Genomic DNA, 24454 nt, shown 5'->3' with positions numbered 1-24454 from the left:
GGAAAATGAAAGTGCCACAGAATAAGTACTTATTATGAAATATAGTTTGACACATAAAAAAAAACCCTGATAATATAATAAAACAATTAAAATAAAATTGTATGAAACCAGAAGTCACAATTCTTTTAAATAAATATGAAAAACAATGCTGCTAATTTCTGATATTTTAAAATCTTCTAGAATTGCAAGTAAATCTCTCTGAGAATTCCAGGCCTTCTATTAAAGAGCATTTTTAAATTTCCTGTTCCGGTGGCTCAGGGTGTTCTAAATCTCAGTGGATATGAATTCTGTTCCTGTCTCGCACCAACCACAGTGGTGTAAAATATTTTCAGTAGTAGGTGGATCATGGGTTAGAATTTCATTGCTGTTGGGCTAACTGTGGGAGGTTATTGTGGTTTTCCCCTCCGTGTGATGCAAATGTGCAAAGGCTACTTGGATTCCATGCTTGATCCAGCAGTTACCTTGTCTTCAGTGTTGGGTTCAAAATTACAAGGCTACAGAGTTGAATACGGATAGTCCTTAACTGATAATGAAGTAGGCTGTTCAACACCAGTTATAAAATAAAATAGAATTCCCTGAGAACTCCAAGTTTTTCTCTTTTTTTCAGAGTGCGTTGCTGCTCTGTTACGTCACTAAGTACTTCATAAATGGCCAGATTAAAAAGAATACTTCCATGCACTACCTTATGATTTTTTGTTTAGTGCAGTCTCCTTTTTTAAAAAAAGTTCAAAATTTTAAATAATACAAATCTATTTGTTTAATGAAAATTCTCAGCAGAAAGTAAAGTAATACACATCATAAAATAACAATAAAATTATTTAAAACATTAAGTTTATTGCTTTTAATGATACAAAAAAAAATATGCAATGTATTAATTGTACTTTACCGCAATACAGGGTTGGGTTTTTGACGTCAAAAAGTGGTTTTTGACATGACAAGGGTATAATACTGGTTTAAACCGTCAAAAACCCGTCGAAAACGTCAAAAACTGAAGTTTGCCAAGAAAATATATAAACTTCAAAGCTACCAACAGTTGCCATGCATTATATGGAAATTTAATTATACTATAGGTAATCAGCAGGTTTTAAAATATTTTTTTATTAAAATTAAGGTAAAATAACAGATTTAAAATCTCAGAAATTTATATTTAAATGCATGTGCAGAAAAATTTTGCACAAAAATTGTTTAAATATTTATATTTTGAAAAAAAAAGTTTTTTTTTTTTTGATATTTAAGAAAATTAAAAGTTTATTACCATGCATCTTTGACATATAAGGAACATTTAACTAATATTTATATTTATAAGGAACTTACAAGTTATGTTGTATAAATACAAACTTGATACAAGTGTATAAAAAAAAAATTTAATGTTAGACCGAATATCTTTCTTATCCAGTATGTTAATTTGAATTTAAAAGTAGTTATATTTATGAATAATGATAAATATAATTCATATTTTTTATTATATTTATTTATAATTATTACTTATCATTTTAAAACAATTTTCATCTCTTAATTTTTTTTTCTCCACTTGTATTAAGAATACAAATAATGTACATCTTGAAAGTAAGATGTAATTATTCAACAGCTGAATATTTAGATATTCAACAAAACTATATAGTATTCAGCAAAATGAAATTCACAAGTATTTGGATAAACTAAATTTTCAGCATAGTAAATGAATAGGCTGAATATACTGTAAATCGACACTAACTTCTCTGTGTATTTAACAGAAAGCACTTAAATTTGTATTGTCTTATGCTAAATATGAATTAAAAAAAATTTAAGATTTAAAATTCAGAATTACTGATTTTTCTGAAAAACTAACAACCAATCACAAAAGTCAAACGAAACAGAAGAACATTACAGTCACTGATCCATGAAATATGTAAACAATTATTATGGAAATTTTTTAATTACCCTAATTAAATACATAATTTTAAAAATTAGAACATGCATCACATTACATAATCAAAATGAAAATGATGGAAGTAGAAATTTAATTCAAAATTCAATAGTCTAGTTCATTTGCTCCTCGCAGCATACGGTAGCACATAACTAGTTTTGACCATTTTTCCACCACCAAACAAAGCGGTTCACTAATATTGAAAGCGGTTCACTAATATTGAAAGCGGTTCACTAATGTTGAAAGCGGTTCACTAATCCCCCTCCCCCCAGTTTACTTTAGAAGAGCTAAAAATAGACAAAAATTCCCTGATTGTGAATGTTGCATGTGCCCAACCTGTTTAAAAGATGACTAATGTACAAAACTGCTAATGTTTATCTTTAAAAATGTCTAATTTTTAGTATAACCTATATTATACACTAAATTTGGTTTTAAATAAATTTCTTAATAATATCACTGCAGATTTTCAATAACACATGAAAATGAAAACATAATATTACAAAAGATGAGAGCTTTCAAAAGTACAAGATTTTGGTTACTATTCAAAATATAAGTGTTTCTTCAAAATTTTAAATTTATTTTTTCTAGAACATATTTAGAAACACTATCCTTTATAAAAAAATATATAAATTTTACGTAATAATTAAATTTCACATATGAATATAGGTTTTCGACATTTTTGACAGTGAGGTTTTTGGCGTGACGGTTTAAACCATGGTTTAAACCGTCAAAAACTGTCACATGTCAAAAACCTGCCAACCCTGCCACAATATAATTAAAGAAATGGAGTAATTAATAACTTAGTCAGCAGCTCCCAATTTTATGATGTGATATACAACCCTAAATAATCTACCTTCCTTTGGTGCATACCTGAAGTTATTTAGCAATAATTTCCTTAGTTTCATTAGGAATTCTAAACATGCTAATCAAGGATAGACTATTTATTATTTTGAAAATATTTAATGATTGAAATTTCAGCAATTTATTTGGAGAATATATAACGAGGTGTGACGAATAAAACTTTTTTCATTGTATCATTTTATCAATATTATTCTTAAAATTGAGTTTTCTGTCAGACTATTGAACTTACAGGTCTGAAGCGACATCCAGTCTAATTTTGAATTTTATTTTAGTTTATGCATAAATTAACAATGAAAAAATCTGAAATATGTTTTTCATTTAAATAAAAACAAAAAATGACGAAAATAAATGTAGAGAATGGTTATTAGAGAAATATACTTCTTCATTGAATTCAGTCATTATTATTCTTTTGAGTTTTCCGTCAGACTATTGAACTTACAGGTCTGAAGCGACATCCAGTCTAATTTTGAATTTTATTTTAGTTTATGCATAAATTAACAATGAAAAAATCTGAAATATGTTTTTCATTTAAATAAAAACAAAAAATGACGAAAATAAATGTAGAGAATGGTTATTAGAGAAATATACTTCTTCATTGAATTCAGTCATTATTATTCTTTTGAGTTTTCCGTCAGACTATTGAACTTACAGGTCTGAAGCGACATCCAGTCTAATTTTGAATTTTATTTTAGTTTATGCATAAATTAACAATGAAAAAATCTGAAATATGTTTTTCATTTAAATAAAAACAAAAAATGACGAAAATAAATGTAGAGAATGGTTATTAGAGAAATATACTTCTTCATTGAATTCAGTCATTATTATGCTTAAAATTGAGTTTTCCGTCAGACTATTGAACTTACAGGTCTGAAGCGACATCCAGTCTAATTTTGAATTTTATTTTAGCTCATGCATAAATTAACAATGAAAAACTCTGAAATATGTTTTTCATTTAAAGAAAAACAAAAAATGACGAAAATAAATGTAGAGGATGGTTATTAGAAAAATATACTTCTTCATTGAATTAAGTCATTTTTATTCAATGCGAAATATTAAGGCTATTTTTCATTAATGTATACCCATTTTATTATTCCTTCAATATATTGTTATTGGAAAAAAAAAAATTTTGCTTTTCTTTCTTCATATGTTTTCTTTAAGCATATTCAATAAATAATCCTCTATAATGAATTTTGAATGGAATAAATACAAAATACAATAAATCCTGCAAGTATAAAGACTACAAATAAAAACAAATAATTTATTGTTGAATTTTACCTAGCAAACACTGAACTGCTTCAAGTTTTCCAAAGCTCACTGCCCAATGCAAAGCAGTGTTCCTACTTTCAGGAGAATCTTGGCTATTGACATCAATTCCAGCATTTATCAACTGATGAATCTTATCAACTCTGTAGTTAAAAAAATTAACCTATTAAAATTTATGCTACATAATATATACTTAGCTGGAAACAGTGATAGGAAAAAATCCAGCAGATTTTACGAAATATAATTGTTGCAAAATATACTAAATATTTTACACATAGAGAATTTCAAGGATTTTAATAGTCATCATAATAGAAAAACTGCAATATTTTCCAGTTATGATTTCACAATAAATGACCTTGAAATGTTATGTATTATGCTTATTCATAATTTTGAATAATAATAGGCATTTAATTCATCAAAGATAGTTAACTAAATTTTAGAAATAAGGCTTACTTCCTTATAATCTTCACAAAAATTTTAAGGAAATTTTCTAAAATGTCCAAAAACCAGGAGAATTTTAATTAAAACAGTAAATAAGGAGAAATTGGCAAAATCCAGTAGAGTTGATAGCTATGTATATATTATAATAATTATAATAAAAGTTGAAAATGAAAGAAAAAATATTGTTAACTACATAATGAGTTCTTAAAAATAACTATCTTGAATTTTACTACACAATTACAGTAATATTTTTAAAAAACAGCCCTATACAATATATATATATATATATATATATACAGTGAAACCTCCGTTAAGCGGACATTCATGGGACCAAAAAATTTGTCCGTTTATGAGAGTTGTCCGTTTACGGGAAGGGTACCCTAATAACGAAATTTAACACCGTAAATTGTCTTTAGAATATTCTCAAAGATGTAGAAATAATTAAATAATATCTACAAGGATACTGTTAATATCTACGAGAATATTTATTTAAACAATAAGAAAGATAAAAAAGAATATGTAAGGAAGTATGATATAAATACATAATTCTGGATGTAGCTACAGATAAATTATAATTTTCCTATTAGCAAAGATACTCAAGTTAGATATATGATACCAAATAGGAGCGTACTGTCCTCAGTCCGTTTCAATTATTAGGTTCACATACCCTTACACCTACTTATCATTTGATAGGGAACATGGTTAATACCTTCTTGGAAAATAAACCTCCCATGATTCACAGAAAAAAAAGTAATACATACCTGTAAGTCATGAGGACCTATGGAGAAGATTATTCACAATTGATCAGCTATCAAGTGTCTGAATAAATGTTATTTATATAAACACCTCAAAGATTATACTTCTGTTCTCTTTTTTTTACCCCAGTTGTGTTAAATGCAGTCTTCAAATTGATAAGAAAATTAAAGAAATTTTCAATGGGGAAGAAGCATTGAGAGAAGTCATTTCAACTTGAGGGGTCTCATAACCTGTGTGGTCCAGATGAAAAGATCAAAAGATGCCGATGTCAGAATTATTTCAGGAGTGCAGTACCATTTTCTCTCCTTTCTTTACAAAGATAAGGCCAGGTGACAGGAGAAAGATTGATTTCTCGGTGGTGAAATAGCTTAAGAATATTTTTAGTTATGGATAAGGCAAAAAGTTTTATTTAGATGCTTTAAAAATGGTGAAAAGTTGCATTTTTTTAGCCTGCAATTTATTTAGAAAAAGTAGTGTCCGGTTTGTAGAGATAAAAAACAACGTTTCAGGACCAAAATGACTGTCCGCGTCCGGTTACGGGAGTGTCCGCTTTGCGGAGAATGTACGTAATGGTTTATTCATAGAAGATTCCCGGAGAATTATAAATATGTCCGTATTGAGAGGCGTCCGTTTTGCAGGAGTGTCCATAACTGTTTCACTGTATGGACAGGAGTGTTTCACTGTATATATATATATATATATATATATATATATATATATATATATATATATATATATCATGGCAGTTAAGGCTCTACAATTTTGAGACAAACTGCAAGATAGTGACTAGCCATGTGATCAGCTGTACACATTAAAAGATTTCATTTCGCGAAAAACTCATACCCACAGATATAAAGCTAGGTGGGTTACAAGCAGTCAAAGACAATGAAACTATAGTTCTTCCTTATGCTACTATGGATATAACAAATCTGTGCAGTACATGCACTTTTGAATAACCTCTATAACATTGACCCTTGCATGATACTGGCTAATAAATAAAGTCCAATGTGGTGCATTTAGCCGTTCAAGGCCATGAGTACAAACTATCACACATGTGCAATCAAATCTGGACTTTCCTTCTTTCTACTCAGCAATTAAATTTCTCACCAGCTAGTTTTGCATTAAGACACATCTTCTGGAAACTAAATTTTAAATGCTGAAAATAATTAATAAATGATTGTTAGTTATAAGAGTGTTTCTTACTAAAACTACCTACACTAAGGAACAGCATATCCAATTTGCTATTCCATAAACATAGTGTTGTTTTTATGGCCATTAGAATGTCCACACTGCATTGTTCATCATTCAAACATAGAAACTTAAACATATGTTCATTTTTTGTATTCCCGTGAAAATCATCTCAAAAACAAATGCCTCAAAATCTTTCATTTTCAAAACAAAATGCCTTTATATGCAATAAATCATTTAATTCAAAAAAGGTTTTGAAGAAATTATAAAAACTAGTCATGCTTTGGATGTTACTGCACATTAAATGTGAAATATTTTGGAATAAAGGAAAAGTGACTCAACTTTTAGATCCTTATTCTAACTTTTTCTGATCTCTACAGAAAAATAGCTAATGAAATATATAATGATAAGAAGTATGGTCTTTCGTATAAATGATAAGAAGTGGTATACTGCATCATCATGTGGAAATTAACCCAAAGCATAATAGAATGCATTTACAGTCCTTGTAATTATGAATACAATGTACGCGTACAATGAACTTATCAATCATACTTCTCTTATCTATAAATTTTTCTGACTGGTCACCCTAACAGGTTAATTTAAAACAAATGTAGTCTTTGCAGTTTTCCGAATGTTATTTATCAAAAATTTCTGCTCGGAAACAGCATATTGGTTTTAAAGTATCATGGATAATATTAAATAGTACTTTAACCAATCAAGGATTATATTAAATGGCATTTTTTTTCCTGGAAAACTGCATTATAGTAAATTATGTTTTAGCCGTTAGATCTGTTTTAGTTTAAAATAAGCCGAGTATTTTACTTTTATTTATTTATTTTCATCTGTAAATATTCATTGTATTTTGCGCACTCACAACCTCTAGTTACAACCACATTATAGTTGGAAATCCAGAGTTCATTATACCATCATCAATCATTGACTTTAAATATATTTTAAATCTGCTTGTTAACAAAATAAAATTTAATGCATAAACAATAAAATTAACCATCATGAATAAAATTATATAGATAAAAAAAAGTTAACTAAAAAGTAAAAAAAAATTGTAGCGGCTGTAAATTGTGTCAGCTAGAAAACCATGAAAGTCTGAGGCAGGAGGATTGAGGTTTGGATTGAAGGCCGGAGGTGAGAAGATCAAACAGGGTAGTTCCTATGTGGAAGGATACTTGCGGAAGAACACTACCGATAACCACTGCTGGGACTGAACAGTCTTCTCTCCGCTATATAAGATGTAAGATTGTTAACTTTATATTAAAGAATGGTGTTCCAGTGTACTAGTATTTTTATTTGACATCTTCCAAGCTACCACTAACAATCATAAATAATCCTTAATTATTTTTTTTAAAAAAAATTACATCCATTTCTAGAGTTTTTTCCCCCTCCTTTTTTTTCTTCCCTTCCCCAAGAAATACCAATAATTGGAATTCTTATGTAATTAATTCTAAATAAATAATTTTCAACAGATACTCACTCAGATTTTGCAGAACACTTTAGAAGCTCATCAATATAGACAGCTGTCATTCTCTGAGATTGAATAAGATCAACTGGAGTTTCACCAATGGTATTTTCAATGTTTGGATTAGCACCAGAGGACAGTAGCGTCCTTACAATATCCACATGATCAAGCTATTAAAAAAAACACACACACATCAAAATCAGAACAAATTACCACATTTAAAGATTTCCAGTATTACATTATACAAAGATTACTAAGTTAAGAAATTCTATTCTTCCTGCTCATTGATGTTATTTTATAACTGTCAACCTAATTAAACCGTCATGGTAGAACTGCCAACCTAATTTTGAGTTTATGACTACCAATGTCCGTATCGTAGACTAGAAATTTTGAACCCAATCCAAAAGACAAGGGATCTCCTAGATCAAGTATTGGGAGGAATTTATCTTCAAGAAGGACTCTTTTGATAGAACTAACTCACATTCATGGTACATGGAGGGGAAAACCACAAAACTTTCCACCACTGAGGATATTTTACGTCAGCACTATGGTCGGTGCGTGCCGGGTGTGGAACTCGTATCAACCAGCTCTTGCTGTCAATCGAACCCAGGGCACCCCATTGGATGGCAAGAGCTCTATCCCCTAAACCACCAAGACTCAGCTTTCAATATTAGTGAATATTTGATGTTTAAAAAGTCGATCATACTTTAGGGAGCCTCGATGGCTTAGGGGACTGTTCACCTTCCAATGAGGTGAAGCGAATGAGGTGTCAATCGAACCCAGGGCACCCCATTAGATGGCAAGAGCTCTATCCCCTAAACCACCAAGACTCAGCTTTTAATATTAGTGAATATTTGATGTTTAAAAAGTCGACCATACTTTAGGGAGCCTCGATGGCTTAGGGGACTGTTCACCTTCCAATGAGGTGAAGCGGGTTCAAATCACAGTCGATACGAGTTCCGCATACGGCTTGCACTGACCACAGTGCTGACGTGAAATATCCTCAGTGATAGACGGATCATGGGTTAAGCCCCCTTGCCGTCCGTGGATAACCGTGGGAGGTTCTCGTGGTCTTCCTCTCCATGTAACACAAATGAGGGTTAGCTCCATCAAAAAGTCCTCCACGAAGGCAAATTTCTCCCAGTACTTGATCCAAGAGTTCTCTTGTCTTCTGAACTGTGTTCAAAATTACAAGGCTACAGAGTTGAACATTGTGTAAACCATTAAAATTGGGATGGCTGTTCAACAACGGTTATAAAATAAAATCATACTTTAGGACAAGGGATCTTGTGTCACACATAAAAAGGCACTGTAGATTGCCTTGAAATGTGACAGGGATTTTTATGATTTCAAGCCTACCATTAATCCTTTAATAGTAATCTGTCATTAATCATAAGCATGGTTTTAAAAAAAAACAGGCCGTTTTTTTTTTTAAAAAAATTAAAAAAAACCTGACCCAGATGGGTTCCTTGGGGCTTTTTTCACACCTAATATTAATCCTTTAATAGTAATGTTATTAATCAGAAGCATGCACTGAGGGCCAGAAGACCATGATCTTTGGCCAAAAGTCAAAAATAAAATTTTCAACTAAAATATGTGTTGGCAGTTTTAATATAGCCCAAATTAAGTATTCATAATCATTCCAAAATTTTTCAATTTGTTGGATTAGTTAATACTCTTGACAAACTTATAGTTTATATCTTATCATTTGACATTTCACAATGTTTGAATGACTTTCGAAACTTAGTTCCAAAAAGTTCCACGAGGTAATTAGGTAAACCTTTTTTTGTTGTCTTCTTTGATGCTTCTTCTTTTGAAAAAACCTTTCCCATTTTGCCCGTATTGCAAAGGTGGACTAAATATACCGAAAAACAAAAATTACGTTTTTTTCGTAATTTGTGTTATTTTGTAATTAATTCGCGTTATTTTGTGATATTACTTCGGAAATATAATTTGCTTTTCATTTTTAATATAAAATTAAGAAAATTATATTTTCATTGCTATGTTTAATTATTTAAAAGTACTATATTATTTTTTTTATTTTTGCTCGTCATAGTGTTTTTTTTTGGGGGTATTTTTAGTGCATTTCAAAATTTCAACTATGAATTCAATTAACTTGCACATAAAAAACCCCAAATTTTGAAACAAATTTTATCGAAATACTCATTTTGGCCACGAAACCTTGGATGCTGGCCCACTGTAGCATAGTTTAAAATAAAACAGGCTTTTTTTTCAAAAAAATCCAACCCAGATGGGTTTTTTAGAGCTTTTTGAAGTGGTAATGAATATTTTTAAATAGGAAAAATAACACTTTTTGGGTTTAAATTTTAATTTTAAAGAGAACAATTTTAGTTTAAAAGAACACATTTGCTGCAAAATAATAATTCAATAATCAATTAAAATAAAATAACAAGCTTGAGGCAGTACTATCTTTTACGACGGGTTCCTAATTTATTTCTAATGAACAATGCTTTCCATCCATAGACTTTTACCCAGAACTCCAAAGTTGATGATCTATCAGGTATAGATCATAGGTCAGTAACCTCCTCTTAAGAGTTAGGGCGCTTTTTCATTACACGACACGATACCGACAAAATCGGACGACAAATGTGTGAACGACAATGTCGTTGCCGGATCGTTTAAGCAATTGTTTTTTCACCTGTCCGATATCGTTAGTCCGAGAAGTAGAAATTCTTGTTCATTCAATGTTTTGAGCTTGAGTGTGCAGAGACATAAAATTTAAATAATTTATTTGAATGTGTTTTAAAAAATTATAAGTTTTAGTTTTGAATTCGCTTTGGCAACGGAGTTAGATATATAATAAATGTTGTTGTGTTCTAAAATGTTTAAGAAATAAAATATGTTATTTTTTTGATAAAATTATTGGTAGTATCGTAAATTGGCATTCATTTAATTTAGTTGGCACAAAGACCCAACAAGTGAGCAGTTGCTTGTGTTCTGCTGTGATTTTTTTCTGCAAACTTTAAATATGCCGGATGATAATCGTCGTCTCAAACTTCTTACTTTATTTTAGAAGAAAAAAGCTAGCAGTGCAGAAACGTTTTTGGGTGCACGAAATGGTACTTACGTATTAACGCCACCGCAGCCACAGATTTGGCGGTTTTTAAGTGTCGCCAATCTACACTTAAAATTATGTCTGTAATCACTTAACATTACTTAAATTCTTTAAATGTTTTAAAGTAATAACGTTTTATTCAAATCGAATTAAAATATTAGTTTCATTTCGAATAATCTTTTTAGATGATTTTTTAAATGAGTTTTATCAAATTTATCTTATGAAGCCGTTCTATCATGTTTCAAAAAAATGTTTCAGTTGAATCAGGGAACAGACTTTATATTATTCAATCAAGCAGAAACCAGTAGTAAGATCGAGTTCTGTTTGAAATACATAAGGGTCTTTATTTGCCTTCTTATCAAACCGTTACTATTATAAAAAATACCATCCCTTCATTAAAGCATATAATGAATTTATAAAAATTTTCAATGAAACTTTTATGATTGTTCACGTCTTTCAACCTCATTATAATGTAAAAAATGCAACTTCATAAAATTAAAAATTTATAACCAGACATGAGAATAAATTATATAAAACTTTTATTTTCGAATTTTACATTTGACATGATCTAATAAAATATTAAAATTGATTAAAAGAATAAAATAATGATATCAAAAGAGGAGATAAAACAGGAAAGATACACAACAACTTATAAAATCGCCACGATTTGAGGAGAAGTTTGCTTGCCTAACCGACATTTAATTCCGACAAACGATATCGCCTTGTCGGATACGACATAATCGTTATCGTATCGGTGAGTGAAAAAGCGCTCCGTTGCTGTACATGTATTTTACTTGACCCTATGTCGTTCGCCGACAATCGGATCCGTTTTGTCGTTATCGTGTCGTGTAATGAAAAAGCGCCCTTAGTATACAACCTTGGTAATATTCACTCAAAAAAGTTTCTTTGAAAAAAAACTTTTCAGGATACTTAGCTAAAAAAGGTCAAATTTCTTTAAGAGAGTTAGAGGTAAAAGAATACATCTTAATGGTTAAACTATTCATAAACAATAATAAAGCAAAAATTTAACAGCTTTTTTTTTATTATCAGCTGCAAAAGTGAAACTAAATGCCAAGGAATAAATAGGTTACCCAGATGAAAAACTTATTAGCGGTTTTTTACAAAAATATTCGGAAATATTTGATGGCATTACAAAAAGATATGAACTATGATTTACTTTTAAAAAATATAAGTACCTATTACACTAATGAAAATTGTCACATAATTATGTTTATATTGCAACTGAGAAATAACTTGCATCTGAATGACTAGAATAAAAAATTTATTTTCATAAAAAGTATGTAATTAACAAGTAAGTAAATATAATATGAAGGGATAATTACTTTTGTAGCAAGGTGTAAAAGTGTGCCAGATGGATTGCAAGCTTCTGATAGCAATTCATCACATGATATCTTAGGTATATTTGGAGTTGTGCCTAAAAATTAACAAAAAATATTTGTTTTAAAATCTTATTCAACATAATGAATAAACAATTTGGAAGATTTCAGTAACAGTTTTTGCATTACAACAATCGGCAAGTTTTGGTGACTAAAATTAAAAATTTATTAATATTTAAAAAAATAGGGTCGGGTAGTAACTTGACACTTCAGCAATTTGGCACAACTGCAGTTTTAGGGAATTAACCCCTTAACAATAATATTTCCTGAACGTGTTCTCCAGAATAATGTTAAAATTTTAAGAAGCTTTATCACTCAAATTATCATGATTTATTGTCGAAGATGGTTAACATTAACATACAATAATATACTTATAACAAGGGATGTAACGTATCTCACTTTGGCTAGATACAGAATACCAAATATCTAGCCTGACTTAGAGCAGGATATCTGATATCCAATAACAGTATTTGATATCCAATAATAGTCCAGTTTCCTTTCCTTTTTTTTTAGGATAAACATTTAATAGCATGAGGATTAACTAATTTTATTTTCGTTCATATTTCTATTTCTTTTTTTAAAAAATACTTTAATTAAAGCAGATTAACGTTAAATTTACAAACAACTGTGATCTACGAATTATTCAGAAATAGTGGTGGATAAAACTCTACTAAATTGAATTTATTAAACCAAGAATCACAATTGATAAACTACCACTTTAAAATACTTATTTGCTGTCCGGAGCAAGTTGGTATCTCTGGGAATATTCTTAAAACGGGGATATTTCCGTATCGTGATCTGCGGCAGAATAATGGCTAAGTTTAGGAAACTTCCGCGCAGTGGCCTGTGAGAAACTGAAAGAAACATCACAGAAAGGGACCAACGAGAAAGGTATAACTCGTAGCCACCCCCGGGCAAACATCTACATGTTTTCTTTTTTAAAAATTTGAAAGTTAAAAATCTATTTGGCACCTTGGCGAGCGTAGTTGGCGCTACAGATCACGATACGGAAATATCCCCCTTAAATCGAGTACTAAATATGCATTCTATGGAGCAAATTATTGACAAATTATGTATGATTGATTTCCTTAGCAATTATAGTTCAACGCACAAACATTTATACATATCTAAGTAAGCCTTTAAATTGTAAAAGATAGTTTTATCCAATTTTATCTAATGAGTTTCAATACGATTATCAAGTTATAATGCAAGATAAAAACATCAGAATTAGAACAGGAGTTCAATTTCGCCTCAAAAGAAAGCTCAAATAAAACTAGCGAAAAACACAATTGAATGCAAAGAAATTACAAAATTAGAAAATTCAATAATTTTGTGTAACCATACCATTTTCAAACACGCTTAATAATGTGCGAACAATATCTGTACGACCATTAGATACCGCAGAAGACAAATTGTCAATTAACTCTTTATTCATAATTGTTTAGAGTTCTATAAATTAGACTTTTGCAGATAAATTCATCTAACTCATGAAAACTTATAAAAAGAACTCTAAATCAGTTGTCCTTGGCAGTTCATAGCAATAAAATTTAAATTAAATATTCTTGTTGACACATTTGTTGTCAAAATAAACAACACGTCTCTACCAGGCGAAAAACAAAATTGGTTTAGTTGTCTACACAGTTGTCTATTTAATAGTAGCACCGGAAAGGATGAACCCGTTGTTGTTCATAATGTATTACAAATTTGAATACATTCTTATGAATAGAGAACTGATTCAACTCAAAAGTTTGAAAGATTTAGATGATGATGATGCTGACTTATGATTGACGGCTACTTTTGGAGCCCTTTACTGTTTCACGCTTGTAGCTCGCTTATCAATTGCTTAAGGATGAGTGGTTGTATGAATTTTACAGCAGATGGATAGCCTTTAAGAATTAGATGAAGGATTAAAATTTGTGGTCGTCTGCAGTGTCCATGAATGAGAATTAAGACAGGGCACTAGGAACAAGTTGTGTTCGAAGTACATTATACTGTGGTTCCAAAGTGGACACCCGAAGCGGGCGTGCCATCTCCTCGGCAGAGGATCAAAATTGTGATGGCATGTCTTCGGATCATCCTCAGGGATGTTTCCCAGACCGTCACCAATAGCTCATTGTGCAGCTCTACTGCGAAACAACATTAGTCATCAGGTGCCAGTACAAATCGGTATTCGCGATCGCAACGCTCGAGTGCGCCATCTAGCGGGAGACTGAAAATATCGGACATTAGTTCCCACAAAGCCATTGGCAATGACGGACACCATTTCATTAGCAGCAAATAAGAAGTAAAATTTCCCTAAGGAAAAGGTAGAACTTCTTGAAAAAATTAACCAGAACATGCCAAACATTGAAGCAGAACACGCCAAGCATTTGAAGAACAATTTCTCGATAATTTTTACCTTTCTATTACCAACAACATAACTTCCAATTTCATGATCACTTGCTGTTACAGATTGTGTGTATTACGGTAAAATAATTTTTTCTGTCTTCAATTCATTAAAAATTAAAGTGAAATCAGCATTTCTTTCGTCAGTCCAATGAATAAATAAGAATTCAGAATATGCACAGAACTGTATAATATATAGTTATAGAATATTGTTCTCCTTTTTAGAATAGTATATATTTCTGTATCTATATTATTCGTAAAACAACAATAAAGAATCATCCGAACTACTTGAAATAGATTCATTTGTGCTGATTATTAATAAATTTGTATCGTTTTCTTGGCAATTATTTTTTTGTTTTGAAGGAATAATTTCAACTAGAATTCAACTATTCTGTTTTTAAGCTACATATTCAAATTCAGATCGAGTTCTTACATTTATAAAATTTTGAAGTGTGGTATGTTATCTAAAAATAATGAAGGGATAATCCATGCATATATTATTTGAAAATAAAATTTTCAAACGAAGAACATTTCATTTGGAATTCTGCGGATTTATAAAGCAGGTGAGTGTTATGATTTTTATAATAAAAAATTTGCTTGTAAATATTTTTTCTTTCTTATTTGATGATAGTTCTCCACAGAAGGGTTTTTTACGTCTGATTAAGAACCATAAGAATAATAAAAAAAGAAACAATATGAAAGTTTTTATTTCAATATAAAGAATTCTTAAAATCGTTTTTTATCCTAAGAATTCTTTATTTTCCGTTTTTTAGTTTATAATTTTTTGATAAAAATTGTTGTCAAAATACCTTTTTTGAAAAATTAAATGGTATAACATTATGTGTTTACGTATACTTCTTGTATATTCTAATGTTTAAAGTAATATGATTCAGAAAAGTATGGAATAAAAATTCGGTACTTACGTATTAACGCCACCGCCGCTGCAGATTTGGCGGTTTTTAAGTGCCTCCAATCTACACTTAAAATTTTTGCGACAAATCATAAAATAAAACACTTTATTTAAAATCAAAGTAGTCAGTCGGATTTCGGTGGAAAATGAGCCGTTATAGAGTTTAGCATAGATTCAAAACAATCATATCGCCATATGAACTCTGATAAATAAGATTCCAAATGAAATAACATTTCTAAAACGTACGTTTAAAAAGATAAAGTTTCATGTTGTGGGAATTGGTACATTTTCGTTTTTTCGGTAAAATATTTCTCTCCTGAAAAAATAAAAATGCATCTTGTTTTGTTTTTGACAAATCCCAAAGACGAATTTTCGTAGCACTAAAAATGGCGACAAAAAAGAATTGTTTTTTTTTTTTTTTTTTTTTTTTTTTTTTTGTCTTTGCTTCGTCAGCATTCTTTATTTTACGTTTCTTAGTTTCTAAATAATGTTTTTTATTGAAACTTGAATTTTTTTGATAAAAAGCTTTTTTTACAAAATTAAATTTCATAAAATTATAAGGTTTATGTATACTTTCTGTTCATTTTAACTTTTGAAGTAATATGATTCTTAAAACTATAGAATGTAAAGTTTAAATGGGCCTTTCATGTAATATCATTAAAATTAGTAAAACTATTTCTCGGGCATTAGGTTTTAACTTTTATAAGAATATACATATTTTTTTCTGTTAATGTACAAATATTTTTCCGATGTGTTTTGGATATTCCTTCTCTAATAAAAAGAGATACCATTTTGTTTTCGTTTGCATAAGAAAAAAAACCAAATATCTTTCTTTTTTAAATTTAATTAGCCACAATAAAGAAGGAACGTTGCAATGCTACGTGCTACATTAAAGACGTCTCTAGAGTAACTGAATCAATGTTCATTGGAAATCGCAGGTATCCGTCTCACACAACAACGCCCCCTATAGTTCGTTGCGATCGCGAATAGCTTTTGCATTCGTCAGATATGTTCTAGTATGAATTCGAAAGAATATGACGCAGTCTTGATTTCTGCAGGAAAGTCTTGTTCTTTATTTATATGGGATGTTATGACTCGAGATTCTTTTTGTTCTAAATTACTTTATTTTACAATACAACACTCAGAATATTAAGACGATTTACAAAAGATATTATTTACATGTATGTTGGAAGTAAAATCGTACATCATTAAGATGAAAATCGTATTGGCGATCGAAATGGGCTGCAGGTGGCGTAGAGCAGAACTCTTTTCCTATGGCAACACTTTACATGCTTTCCCCATTAACGTGTGGAAAGTCATAGAGGAAGGAAGTACGTTAGTTTCTCTCTTGATTTTCATATAGATTAAAATCTTTTAACTTGAAAAACTACATGGAACTGAAAACTACATTAAACATAGTTCTAAAGAAAAGTATCACGGAAATTTTAAAAAATGTTTTTATTAAGTAAAAAGGAAAAATATTAAGAAAAGGGAAAATATCGTAGTACATTCCTATATAACTGAAGAGAGGAGGAGAGGGAGGGGAGAAGGGCTAAAGGCATGAAACCGGTCTCTCCCCAGATGGCGTATTCGAGTGTTGCGATCGCGAATTGAGTTCTCTTAAACACAACGTATCGTAAGTTCTTTAACTTAATATTATAAACATAAAAATAACATAATAAAAAGAATATAATTGCCAGATTAATGTGTCCAGCATATCGTAGAGGGTTGCTAAATCAGGAGAATTCTTTCCGGCAGTAGCATTTTTCATAACAAAGTGGCGTCCGTGCAATAGACATTGTACTCTGCATTTCGATGTGAAATAGAAGACGGCAAAATTACGAACAAGATATTACTTTGTTAAGGACCAGCGGGTGACCGAGCTCCGCTCGGAAAAAACAGGTATCGAAGCTAACTCGAAGATTTAAATTTTCAATTGTGATTTATCAAAACAATACATGCCATAAGAAAATTTGTGAAACCATTGGTGAAAAGATAACCGGTTAAAGTGCACCATTGTAAACTATCTAAACAAAGTTAGAGTTTGGAAAGGGAACTATTCTATACAAAGGTAAAGTATTGAAAAGTCATAGGAAATAAAACGTAATTGATAACAAACAATTATACAATTAAAGAAATGGTACAAAGTGAGCAGTGTAAAGATTGAAGTGTGTTGAAGTTCAATATTTTTGACAAATTTATTTAGAAAAACCAAACATATATACATACATAAGAAACATATTATAAACCTATAACAGCATAAACATAATAAACATTAATCATCGATTGCGAAGTCTTCCATGTTGTCCAGGTAGTTTCTTGTCGGAGAGGCAGGTGCGGCTGGTGAGTTTCTCTTGTTCAGGACTTCCTTCCATGCGACGTTTCGGGTGTGGGTTGGATTCTCAGGAGGCAGCAGGACCTTCAACGCACTTTGACGCTTGACTCTTGAAAACGCGACGTAGAGCATTCCGTGCACGAAGACCGTCGTGAGGAGAAGCACGCCGACGAATTCGAATGTTTGGCCTTGTGACTTGTGTATCGTAATGGCGAATGCTGGAGTAACTGGGAATTGGTGCCGTTGCATAGTTGCGCCAAGCTGTGATTTGCTGGAGTCGAGCGTGATCCTTGGAAGGTGCACTTGTCGGCCTGCGTGTTCACCGGTGATGATCTTAGCCTTGATGATGTTGTTGCAAAATTCGGTGACAATCAATCGTGTTCCGTTGCGCATTCCTTGAGAGACGTCCAAGTTTCGGAGAAGCATGATGATGGCGTTCTTCTTGAGCTTCAGAATGTGTGGAGGCAAGTCGGCGATGTTGATCGAGTTCAGGAATTCAGGCGCGAATTGAATTCCCCCTTCATGTTGATCCTTTACCGAGTCGAAACTTGTGTATGTCTTCTCTTCGCCTGGAAGCATAGCGATAATCTGCTCGTTGATCTTGTCCTTATCGTCGTTCAATGGTGCAAGAATAGCGCGATTCTTCATTGCTTCGTAGTTCCCACTTCTGAGACATGGTCCGAAGATTTCATCGATGAGGTTACCACCAGAGCGAATTTCTTCTGGGACTTCTATTTCGCCGAGTTCATTCACTTCGAGTTCCCCGTCGCCGACCTTCAGCAGGTATTTCGCGAATTATTCTTCTTCGGGATCAACGCGCATGTTCTTTTCGAGCGAATAAGTCTTGAAGTGTTTCCACAGATGGCTTCTCTTGATCAAAAGGTCGAGTATTTCGCTTTTGTTGGCACGTTGTTGAACTGGACAGCACTGTCTGAAGTCGCCACCAAGCACCATGACTTTGCCTCCAAACGGAATGTTGTTGCAAATCGCGCGTAGGAGTTCGTCGATGTTGTGCAAGTCGTAGTGCGTTGAACTGGTGCGTTGAATCGTCGAGGATCGTCGCCTTCACGGTTTGTAAAGACGAGGTGGACATTGGGCGGTTGTACTCCGGCTGCGATTGCGCGTTGGTTGGTTTCTTCGATCACTTCTCTCATCATCATAAACGATTGGGCTAACGGGTTGTTAAAGCGCATGATCTCCTCGAGTAGTTGCAATAGTTCTTGGCTTAACTCTCGGTTGAGCTCAGATCGCGCAGCTGTAGCCTCGTCCGGGTCCATGAAGTACATTTGGGCAAACTTCGGCTGTTCAAATCCACCTTGCGGGTCTTGAGTCGGGCACGTTGCCAGATTGATCTTGTGATGGACTTGACCGCCGGCGATAAACGCGTAGATTCCATGTTGATTGACGGTTCTGTCGTCGTCGACTTTGAATGAGGCAAGTGCAAAGCAGGCGTCGATGTTGCGGATCCTTCTGTGGAATTCTTCCGATAGGCGGTGTTGTCGTGCAAATAGAAGCGCTAATTCGTTTGGAAATTCTGGCATTGGTAGTTTGATTCTTCCATGTAAGCAGCAGTCGCCAAATGAATCTACGTGTAATTTGTTCTTCACTCTTTCTTCTGGGAAATGCAAAGCGCCATCGTGGATGCACGCGACGTTAAATGGATCAAGACTTTGATATTCCACGTCGGAAGTTGCAGCATTTTTGTAGGTTGACGCAGGCCGAGATTTCGCAGCTCTACGGAGTCTTTCATTACGGCGGCGTTGTTCCTCTTGGCGAATGTTGCTGCCCCTCATTGTTTCGTTTTTTCGTCTGCGTCTTTCATAATCGCGGTATTTTACTCGTCGAGATGCATTAAGTTCCATCAATATATCCGACATTCGTTCCTTGCTACGCTGCTTGTCGGGCGCAACGGCGTTATCATCGGGTCTTGGATATTCAAAGCGTGCATATTGGTCGAAGATGTGAAAGATGCGGCTTCAGATGGTCCCGACATGTTCAATTGGTCACTGTTCGCAACGAATTCGTAAATTTGCTTCCGTTCATCCGCTTCTTGAAAATTCTTGTCCAGGAAAAGGCGTCGATGAGAGAGGTATTGTCGAGCATAAAAGACGATGTAAACTCCGCAGGAAGACGCGTCATCTTGGTGGTTGTAAGCGTTGCGAGGTTTCACGATGCATCCTTTCAGCTTTTCATTCGTAACAACGGTATTCAAAACGTGTCGCAGTATTTTTCTCAAAACAGCATCGATGGGCAACGGGTTGTCGACTGGATCGCAGACTAATAGTTGACGTTCTCCATAGCTTGCTTCGTAAATTCCTAACATCCAGTGCTCGCCTCGATCCATTTGAGCTCTCTTGTGAATGGGAATGAGTAGCACGTCGAATCCTTGTTGAACGCCGTATAGATAGTTGGAAGCCTTGTTCTGGTCGCTGATATCGTTGAGAAGAGCCATTTCTTCATAAGCGCCATCCGCTGTTGTAACGTAGAAGCGTGCGACAAATTCAGGGTGAAGTACGGCAACTTTGACGGTCGGGTAAGCTTGTTCGGCGTAATGGAGAAGCATTCTGACAATGACGGTATCTTCTAGCTGTCCATTTGCGGGTAGAATTGAGTTGATCGCTTGTTGTTCCAAAATTCCGGCTCCTTGGAGAATTTCATGTAGAGGTGCGTTCTGCATGTTGAAAATGTAGCTTGAAATCTGACGAATGTTGAAATGTCGGACTTTGTTGATGGTGATTTTAACACAAAAGTTAAACTTTTCTCCACTTTGATAAATGTAAACTAATGCGAACCTTACAATTAAATTATTAATTCCTTCGTATATTATTGGTTTAAGTTGTCGAAAATTAATATGTCAATTGTAAGGTTCGCATTAGCATACATTTATAAGAGTGGAGAAAAGTATCTATAGCCATTATGGCGAACTAATAAAGTTTGAAAATATCCTATCTGTAACTCCGAACTGCTCGACCGTAGCGCTTCAAAACCGGCGCCAATCGATTCCTCGTGGCCAAAAACCCCAGACCCCCAAGTTTACCGGAGTTTATTAATTCTGGGGCGATTTTCGACTTGGCAACCATTCCTCGTATTATAGTACAGTACAGAACCCGTTATCCGGAAATCAGAAAACCGGAAAACCAAAAAACCGGAAAGAAATTCGATAAATTTTCCCGCCATTTTTTAAAAAATTTTTTTTTCCTCATAATATTTTAGGACTTTTCTTTCTTTTTTGAAAGATGTTTACCTTACCATCATTTTGGAAATAATCATTAGTGCTACTCCATCATTTCTTTTCTTCTTTTTAAGATTATTTCCAAAAAAAATTTTTTTTTTAGTTGGGTTTAACAATAAAAAAAACGGCTTTTTGTAGCGATTCAGAAAACCGGAAAAATCAGTTATCCGGAATAGCGATGGTCCCGATCGTTCCGGATAATCGGTTCCCTACTGTATAAGATAAAACAGGTACGAGTAATTTTGAATTTTGGCTGCTTCTGTTATGTCTTTTTTTACGAAGTCTCCATTTATGTAGAGTTTATACGTTTGATCTGAATTAAGTTTAAGAAAGAAAATTAACTCGAGATTTAGAATAAGTAGAAACTGAGGGCTTATTAAGTGAATTTAGTTAATAAACTGACTAAATATTATTTACATTAAGAATATGGATGCTCTTGAAGTGAAAATAAAGTCATTAAGAACAACTTTTACGACCACGTCGAATAAGTTGGCGACACAGGAAACTGTTGCCAAGGTTATTAATCAGTTGCACGCACTAAGGTCTCAATTGCAAGATAAATTTTCTCGTTTGAATGAAATTCAAAATGAAATATCCTCAGTACTTTTAGAAAAACCTGAGACCTTTGCTGAATACGAAACTGATTTTGAAGCAGCGGAAAATTACAGAGATAATTATCTTGAACTAGACGCAAAAGTCGCAATTTTTTTAAATAAGGACTCCGGTTCCATCGCCAAAAGTTCTTTAGAGGATAATGCCGTGAAACTAAAACTACCGAAATTTGAATTGAAGACATTCTCTGGTGACCCTAAAGAATATCTCACATTCTGGAGTATATTTTCAAAATTCATGAATCCGAAGATTTATCTGCGATCGACAGGTTCCAATATTTATACCAATCTATGGTACCCGAATCCAGGGCAGCAAGATTCGTTTCCAGTTTCCCAATAACAGCAGAGAATTATCCGAAAGCCATTAAACAATTAAAATTAAGGTTTGGCCGAGAAGATCTTTTAGTACAAATATACATCCGAGATCTCCTTTCTCTTGTTATGAAAAATGCTACTGCCGGAAAGAATTCTCCTGATTTAGCAACCTTCTACGATATGCTGGAAACAAAATTAAGAGTTTTGGAAAGTTTGGGACGTACGAAAGAGAAATTTGCTGACTTTCTAGAGCCTCTTGTAGAGTCATGCTTACCTGAAAATGTTATGCGAGCCTGGGAACGGAGTAGAATTTCTGAAAATACTGATGACGTTGCCAGTCAGAGATCCCTCGAAAAACTAATGTGTTTTTTGAGACATGAGGTTGAATCTGAAGAAATGATCAGTTTAGCTCGTGAAGGGTTTGGTAGAGATAAGGAAAGTGACGAGAAACGAAAAGATTACCACAAATCGATTCAAACAGATGAACCTATTGCTACTACACTGATCGCCAACATATCAGTAGGAAAAAACAATTGTATTTTCTGTGACTGTTCACATCCAAGTCAAGACTGTCAGAAAATAGAAGAAATGAGTTATGAGGACAGAAAATCACGAGTTATACAAAAGAGATGCTGTTATGTTTGCCTCAAATCTGGTCACATGGCAAAAAGATGTCACAGTAATGTAAGATGCTTAGTTTGTAAACGGAGGCATTACACAATACTTTGCCCAGATCTACGTAAAGGAATTAATTCTTCATCTAAGGACAAAATAGCAGGTGATGAACAGAAATCAACAAAAATATTGTATACGAATCGTTCTTCTGAACGTGAAATATATCTCAAAACAATTACGATCAGACTACGAAATAGAGACAAGGAAGTCTGTGTTCGTGCACTAATGGATGATGGATCACAGCGTTCCTATATTGAAAAGAGTTTGGCTGAAGAACTAAGACTTTCTCCCTCTGGAAGCGAAGTGTTTTCTCAAGGACTGTTTGGCGGGAAAGCTTCTCCTGCTTCAGAGCATAAGAGATATATGGTAACTGTTGAAAGTTTAAATCGCAAATATACGACCTCAATATCTCTTCTTGATCAAGCAAAGATTTTCTCAGAGCTACCAAGGATACAGGATAGAAGTTTACTTGCTGATCTAGCTTCGCGAGGAATAAAAATAACAGATGTTGGAAAAGATACTCCTCTTATTAGAGTTCTTATAGGAGCTGATGTACTTGGAAGAATCCTGACTGGGAAAATAGAAGTGTTAACATCGGGAGTTTCAGCCATAGAAACCTTACTAGGTTGGACAATCTTAGGTCTAGGAAGAAAAAAGAAAAAGGTTAACTTAGTCGCATTAAGTTTGCAAAATATGGAGTTGCCAAAAGTAAAGGATTTAGACGTTTTAGGCATTGCAGATCCCATGGAAAGAAAAAATAAGATCCAACTAGAAGAAGCAAGAACAATTCGATGTAGACGTCGAATTGTACCCGTGAAACGAAAGAACTTGTGAATTATTCGTAACTTTTGATTTCTTGAAATGTTACAGCATTAGGTTTTTTGTATTGCTTCAGAGCAATACAAAGGTGGGAGTATGTTGCCACTCACTTCAAGTTTAACGTTTCCGTCATGTTTTCTCCTAGTTAATTTTGTATTTGAGTTTGTGAATCTGGCAATTATATTTTATGTTATTTTTATGTTTATAATATTAAGTTAAAGAACTTACGATACGTTGTGTTTAAGAGAACTCAATTCGCGATCGCAACACTCGAATACGCCATCTGGGGAGAGACCGGTTTCATGCCTTTAGCCCTTCTCCCTTCCCTCTCCTCCTCTCTTCAGTTATATAGGAATGTACTACGATATTTTCCTTTTTCCTAATATTTTTCCTTTTTACTTAATATTATAAACATAAAAAGAACATAAAATATAATTGCCAGATTCACAAACTCAAATACAAAATTAACTAGGAGAAAACATGACGGAAGTGTTAAACTTGAAGTGAGTGGCAACATGGGACACAGATGGCAATATTCCTTCCGGGAAGACGGAATACATGGGGGGGGGGGATGGAATTAGGCAGAACAAAACAAGAGTAGGCATTATGAATCGCCGTTTCCGTTCTATATCAAATATCCATAGATATAAAGGCAGAAAGATCAATCACTCGACCAAACGGACGTCACGGTGAACGTTGACATCACTGGTCTAGTAACTAGTTTGTACTCTATATCCACGTCCTCTAGTGAACTGCGGTGCTTGTTTATTGCAGCTGTACATAATTTGTTCTTTTTTTTATTTGATTTTT

At 33.1% G+C, this 24454-nt stretch overlaps 3 protein-coding genes across 3 annotated transcripts in view; 1 reads left to right on the top strand and 2 right to left on the bottom strand.

The window, feature by feature from the left end:
- LOC107440615 (uncharacterized) overlaps positions 1-14144 on the bottom strand; it is a 54690-nt gene extending 40546 nt beyond the window's left edge. Inside the window, exons 1-4 of the mRNA XM_087164397.1 lie at positions 13707-14144; positions 12309-12400; positions 7905-8059; positions 4043-4173 (exon numbers count right to left, since the gene is read on the bottom strand). Coding sequence (XP_087020523.1) covers positions 4043-4173; positions 7905-8059; positions 12309-12400; positions 13707-13797 — 469 coding nt within the window. The 5' untranslated portion in view covers positions 13798-14144. The remainder of the gene's footprint in view (positions 1-4042; positions 4174-7904; positions 8060-12308; positions 12401-13706) is intronic.
- Positions 14145-17932: 3788 nt separating this feature from the next.
- On the bottom strand, positions 17933-18640 carry LOC147809604 (ATP-dependent DNA helicase PIF1-like). The gene has a single exon (XM_087162879.1). It carries the CDS (start codon positions 18638-18640, stop codon positions 17933-17935), a length of 708 nt encoding a protein of 235 aa, XP_087019005.1.
- Positions 18641-22126: 3486 nt separating this feature from the next.
- LOC147809603 (uncharacterized) lies at positions 22127-23659 on the top strand. Its single transcript, XM_087162877.1, has one exon. It carries the CDS (start codon positions 22127-22129, stop codon positions 23657-23659), a length of 1533 nt encoding a protein of 510 aa, XP_087019003.1.
- The last annotated feature ends 795 nt before the right edge of the window (positions 23660-24454 follow it).

This window comes from Parasteatoda tepidariorum, chromosome 5 (genome assembly GCF_982258835.1).
Source record: "Parasteatoda tepidariorum strain Cologne lab strain chromosome 5, Ptep-v5.0, whole genome shotgun sequence".
Classification (NCBI taxonomy): Eukaryota; Metazoa; Arthropoda; class Arachnida; order Araneae; family Theridiidae; genus Parasteatoda; species Parasteatoda tepidariorum.
Note: the sequence above shows the minus strand (reverse complement) of the source record. Positions and strands in the feature narration are given on the sequence as shown.